The sequence below is a fragment of the Corvus kubaryi genome, unplaced genomic scaffold (genome assembly GCF_017639235.1).
Source record: "Corvus kubaryi isolate FWS band 111438036 unplaced genomic scaffold, C.kubaryi_AGA036_p1.0 37352, whole genome shotgun sequence".
Lineage (NCBI taxonomy): Eukaryota > Metazoa > Chordata > Aves > Passeriformes > Corvidae > Corvus > Corvus kubaryi.
In genome coordinates, this window is record NW_024581114.1 from 3,516,007 (window position 1) to 3,522,498 (window position 6,492).

The window sequence follows — 6,492 nt, forward strand, 5'->3', positions numbered from 1 at the left end:
TGGGAGTACTACATCAGACATGCTTTTGTTCTTTGCCCTTCATGATGGATGACTCTCTGAGGGCACCAGTGCTCCCCTTACATTTATATTTGTCCTGTTTGGCACTTGGGATCTCCTATTAGTACTGGGCATTAGCCTGCTACTGCCATATCCTTAAAACCTGGAAAGGACTTGGGGCCAGCTTTTCAGCTGGTGCGAGCTGGTATGACTCCATTCAAGTCAGAGAAGCTGAACCAGTTTGTGGCAGCCAGGCCTGGCCCAAACATGTAAAGTGCATGCTGGGACTGGGAGAAAGGCTCTGGATTGCAATGAGCCAGAATGCAAGTGGTGTATCACTATTGAGGTGAGAGCCAGGTGGTGAAATTCCTTGGCTCAGGCACCTGGTGTGTCTGACTTCTTGCTCCAGTGGGAATTTTCTGTACCAATTAATTAGTGATTGTCTTATAAAGGGACACCTTTGTCTTTTCACAGGCAGCATTCCTGAGTGCTAGCTTACTTAGTGACATTGGCAAAATCAGATCATTTTAGTGCTTCAGACTGCCCAGCTGGGATATTTTCCTTGTGTACAGGCTCGATTGCTGGGAGCTTGTAAAGCACTTTGAGAATCTCTCTGGAGAAGTGAAGTGGCCTTGGTTTTGCTCATTTATGGCAATGAGACTTGCAGTTTCAGTCTTGCTTTACATGACTTCCGTAGTGCAAATGCCATTCTCTCTAATGATAACCCCTCAGTATTTATAATAAAAGCCCCTTTCTCTCCTTTTCTTCCCCTCTTCTCCTCCCCAAGGAGGCAGTTCCCTCCTTCCCCTTCGGCTCCTAAGATCCCATCATGGCAGATCCCAGTGAAGCCAAGCTCACCCTCCAACCCCGTTGTTGCCAACCACAACAGCAGCAGTGACATCTCACCGGTCAGCAATGAGTCGACCACCTCATCCCCAGTGAAGGAGAGCCACAGTCCTGAGGGCTCCAAGGTCAGCTGCCACCTGCTCGGCACGGAGGAGGGCACCAAGGCCGTCATCGACGTCACGAGCCAAGTGCGGATGGAGGTGCAGGGTGAGGAGGAGAAAAGGGAAACCAAAAGGAATGATGAGGAGGAAGAGGATGATGAGGATGATGATGTTAGCCATGTGGATGAGGAGGAATGTCTGGGTGTCCAGACTGAGGACCGGAGAGGAGGGGATGGTCAGATTAATGAGCAAGTGGAAAAGCTACGAAGACCTGAGGGGGCCAGCAATGAGAATGAGATTGACTAAGACACCCTGGCTGCTGCTGCTGCTGCTGCTGCACATCTTCCCCAGCCTGCTGCACTGTCCCCAGTGCCTCTCCCATTTTGTGGAGAGAAAAGCTACCATTCCCTCCAGTGAGTCTCCCTTGATTGACCTTGAGCAAGGTCATGATTGCTCGGTGAACAACATGATTGCCCTGTTTCACCACAGGGCTTTTCAGTCTTGCAGTGGCTTCTTCTCCCCTCCCAGCCCTTCTTCCTGTGAGCTGGGGTCACTGCTAGGCTGGCAGACCGATCGCCTTACCATGCACCACAGCTACAGAATACGCCCTCTTACAGAAGCAGCCGGCCTCTTGCTGCATCCTAGAGCCCTTCTATCCAATTTCAGAAACCAGTCTGTTCTGAGCTCCTTGATTTCATGAGCCTTTAATCCCACGTAAGGCCCAAACCAGTTCTCTGTTTCCCAAAATAACCCTCTGTTTTATTTCTCAAACTACTTGATATTCTGTTGCAAAACAAAACAAAACCAAACCTGAACATTTTAACCTCAAATTCCTCACCAGATCTCAGTCTTGGCTCTTCCAAACCTTATGCCAAGCCTCAAATTCCTGAAACTACCTAGCACGTAAAAACACTAAACTTCTGTGGGGTCCAAAGAATGTTATTTCCACCCCACATGCTTACATTCATCACAGTGACCTGTTGGTAGGGACCAAGGTGTCATGGCCACAGTAAAATCCATGAGAACAGGTGGCTTTGTTGATGACTGCTTCCCAGTAAAAGGCTTTAGAAGAAGTTGACTCCACTCAACCCCGTTATTACCCTTCCTCCTCCAAAGACAAGAAGCTCACATCAGTTTTTGACATCATATATTTTATTCATAGCTGCTCTGAATGAATGAATGAATGAATGAGTGGGGTGAAATCAGATGCTGGAATAGTTGGTTAATTCTGAATATTTGCAATGGTTTTTAGCCTATTTTTCTCCCTAAATGAGAAGAAAAATGATCATAAATGGTACCTCTCCAGTGACAGGCACCTGCTTCAGCAAAGCAGTCTTTCTAGCAAAGACAACAGCTCCAGCTCTGAGGTTTAACCACTGGCCCTTCTTGTGCAGTTCAGCCTTTTTTTTGCCCCGTTGGGGCCATACACAAACCAGTGAATTTTGAACCCTCTCATTTGCAGCATTGTGTTTGCAGCTGGTGGTGTCCAATGATACTATTCACTGCATCAGGGCATCTTAGCAGAGCAATTCTTGTAACAACTGAGTCTCACTGTCCTCACCAAGCAAGTGTGCTCGTCTGTGTGATCATGTATAGATTTCAAATATAAAATATGATTGTATATAATTGTAATAAATATGAGTTACCACTATTTAACACCAGGCTATTACTGGATTACTGTGGCTCTTATTTTGGGGAGAAATATGCATGTAGGGTGGTCAGGGGAGGGGAAAGGGGTGGTTACAGAAACCTGGTCCTTTTAAAATGTTTTCCAAAGGCCATTTGTGGTTGGTTTTTGGACTGCTCCAGTCCTAGGCGATATCAGCAGGAGGCAGTGGTGTAAGTGCAGTGTAAGGTACACTACAAATAGCTCCAGGAGCGTGGTAATGCTGTGTTGTCTTTGATGGTGCAGAGGTTGTGATGGATGTAGCCCCTGGTGAGTGCAGTGCAGTTATTCTGTGCCTCTGCTCCCAGCAGGAGGCTCTGCAGGGTGTGGAATAATGCTGCGTCCTGCTCCTTCCGCCAGCAGCAGGAGGTGCTGAAGGGAGAATGTGAGATATCCCATGGCCCCTCAGTCTTATCTCCAGGAGGGAATGCTGTGCTGGATCCCATGACTGGTCTAACCCTGCCATCCCAGTCCAGAAACCATCGAAGGAGATGGTGTGCAGCAAGTAAATTGTAGCTACTACAGTTCCATCATTGTTCAACAGAAGGATTTGGCTCCCCTCTGAAAAATAAGGGATTTACTTGATTCCCAAGTATTTGGGTGTCTGGTACACAGTGACATTTTCCTGCTCGGGGGAGCGAAAGGGACCTTCATATTACTGTATTTAGACCTGCTGCTGAATGTGATGATTTCTCATGCCTTAAATGGATGAATATCTTCCCCAGGAGTGAGTGAGTGTGTGTGTGTGTGTGTCTCCCTCTCAGTCTCTCTCTCCACTGTTTAACGTTCACAGAGAACGTCACGTTTAGCTAAAACAGGGCAAATTTGAAAATGTTTAAAAGGAAAGGCTTTTCTTAAGAGATGACACTTTTCATTTCTCCAAGTCAGGAATCCTTGTGAAAAGAAAAGACAACAACGCAGGGATGTGATGAAAAAGTATTGTCCTGCCTGTATACATTCTATATACATAGAAGGTTTTGAAAATAGAAAGTGCCTGGACAACAGCAGTTGGTGAAATGTGGAAAATATGTTGCTGAGGTATGTGCCTTGCAGAGTGACTTACAAGGTTTATAGTACAAGCATCTCTGCGGGTTCATTTTCCCCCCTTTTTCCTCCATGTTGCCAGTGTTCAATTCATTTACTTCAGGATTTCTGGTGCAGAGTAAAAGGCAGTTTTCTTTAACTGCTCTTTTCTGTCTGTTAGTTTTCTTTCTTACTACCTTTACCAGTTCTGTAGGTTTTCTGTATATGATACCAGTTCTAAATATTTTCCTTTCTTCAACCTGATGAATCCCAGAAAACTCCATCAAGGCCATTGTTGCTCAAAACACGTAACTCTGTGCCTCTGGCCACTGATGGGGCGTTTGTGTATTTTGTTGAAGAGATCCAATCCACCAGCAAAGAATTTGGAAGAAGCCAGACCTTCTAACCAGCAGGTATTGTTATGAGTCACAAGTTCTATTCCTCTGTGTCATGTTCCTTCTCTTTCCAGCATAGCAACAGTTGTAGGAAGAGGATTTTGGTCCTTGTAGCCTGACTAATAACCTGTAATTTTTTTTTCTTCTTTTTTTGCTAGAAACAAACTTCTTAGCTCAGCTGCCCTGTGAAATGCTTATTCACTGGCCTGTTGGCACTGACAATGGCATTCTATTAACTGAGAGATGACCAGGTAGAGAACCTTTTATCTGCAGAATGAGACAGCAGCAGCAGTTCCCCACCACCCGGCTTATTTAAGGACTGTTTTATTGTGTACTCTATTTTTACTCTATTTTACACAGGAAGAAGAATAACCCACCAGAGAGTTGAGTTCAGTGGGTTCCTAACATGGTTTCTATAGGTCCTTAAAAACATATAAAAAAAAGAGGTGAAGGGAGCGTCCTCTGGACGGTGTCATCTGGACACATTTCAGTGAATGCCTGTGACCCTGTGCCCTCTCCTAGAGGAAACAATACCAGACTGGTACTTCCCAGTAATTTGAGAATATAAAAACTCCCTTTTCAATAGCTGCAAGAGAAGCGTGGGCTAGTCAAAAGGGGGAAACGGTTAAGAGAGATGTCTCCTGATCATCTCCCTCCAACCTTCCTTACCCTCAGATGTGCCAAATTGGTCCTATGTGCATCTTTGTCAAAAGCAGGAAGATTCTTATTTTTATTGTCTTTTGTGTGTTGGTGGCGTAACCAAACAGTGTTTGGGATCAGAAGGAAGAGAGAGGATGACTTTGCAAAGTATTTTACTTGTAAGTGTGCCTTGGATTTCACACGATGGTAAAAAATACTGGCTGATAGATACAGAGCTGTGACACAGACAAGTTCCTGAGAAAGCCGCCTTTGGGAACCAGATGTTGTTCAAGGTCCTGCAGCTTGTACAGCCCCCAAACCCATGAACTCTGTGCCCTGGAGCAAGAGTGCCAGCCCTGTTCTGGCCACTACCCAGCTGTGGCCACTGGCCCTGAGGACCGGGCTGTGCAGGTGTGAGTGAGGAGCTGCCCAGCACCTCAGCCTGCCCTGAGACACACACTTGGATCTGGCCTTTCCTTGCTGCAACTTGGGTTCTTCTGGCAAGTAACTGCTCTTTTGTAACTGTTCTCTCTTATTTTATGTTCGGTAGAGGGGGAGGAAGGGTTGCCAGAAGGTCCATCCTGGTGTGTGCTGGTGGAAAAAAGTGTGGTGTATGTTGGACTGTGGAAAAAGCCCAGGTGGTGTCTACTCCATAGCTGGCATTTGCAGTACTTGCTGCAGGAACAGAGGCTCCTTGCTTTTCCTGTGCTGGGGCAGTGCCGTGCTCGGGGAAAACAAAGGCTCAGGCAGCAGGTCCAGAGCAGCATTTTGTTGCAAACCTGTTTTGTTAAAGTCAAGGTCTCCATGCTTGATTAAACCCTTCATGCCCAGCAGCAGGCTGTGGAGAACTAAGTGTTTGCTAAGGGCTTTGACACAGGAAGCTTTGGAAGGCCCTTACTGTGTGGTGATGCTTTATGTTAAGCACAAATTGTTTGTGGTGGTGACCCTGCATACCAAAAACTGATGAGCTTGAGCTGTGAGTTTTTCAGCCCTCTCATACCATTGGGTGCTATGCAAGTGCAAAGCAAAAGAAAGACTTGATCTCCAGGGATGGAAACATAAATAAAGAGGTGCTGGAAGGTGAAACAAGGGAAGTTATTTACCTAAGGGTACAGGAGAGAGCTTCCAGCTTTCTTCATTTTCCCTTTTCTTGTCTTATCCCTAGACTATGGTGCTTCTTTAGGAGTCAGCCTTGACAGGCATCTTTGGAGCTGTGTCCACGTATTATGCTGGTGAAAGGGCGGCTCTCACCACTACTTACACTCTTAAAAAGAATATAAAAAAGTGGAAATGTACTTAGGGTGAGTTTTGGGGCAGGAAGAGGGAAGAGGGAAGATGGAGATCAGGGCCTGACTTCTTCACTTGCTGTGCAGTACAAGCTGCACACTTTTAGATTGAGGGGCTGGCATGGTCTGTCCCAGATCAGGAAAAAAAAACAATCCCATCCCCAAAAGGGAGCAAGCACTAACCTAATAAAGGCACCAGCTGGACGAAGGCAAAACCATCTCTTTGGGAAAAGAAAAAAAAAAAACAACCAACCTCCTTTCTTTAGAAAAATAATATATTTCATCCAAATAAGGTAAAAATATTTGAAATGGGGCAGAAGTGAGCACTAGGCAGCATCTGTCAGGCCCTTTCTGAAAAGGGGAAGATTATTAAAACTCAATTACAATTTATTTCTGTAAAGTGTCTTTCAGGCTAAAAATCTCCCCAAATGCTTTGCAAGGACTGCTCAGGGATAACTCACAGTATCGAGCCTCCTAGAACAACACCCTGCTTTCGTACCAAGCCCTCCTGTTCTGCATCTGCTGAAGGAATTCATCCT

General features: G+C 45.7%; 1 protein-coding gene across 1 annotated transcript in view; it reads left to right on the forward strand.

Annotated features, from left to right (window-relative positions):
* The window catches only part of PEX14 (peroxisomal biogenesis factor 14), a 71,038-nt gene extending 68,433 nt beyond the window's left edge, over positions 1–2,605 (forward strand). The window contains exon 9 of the mRNA XM_042032228.1: positions 785–2,605. Coding sequence (XP_041888162.1) covers positions 785–1,250 — 466 coding nt within the window. The 3' untranslated portion in view covers positions 1,251–2,605. The remainder of the gene's footprint in view (positions 1–784) is intronic.
* Positions 2,606–6,492: the final 3,887 nt, after the last annotated feature.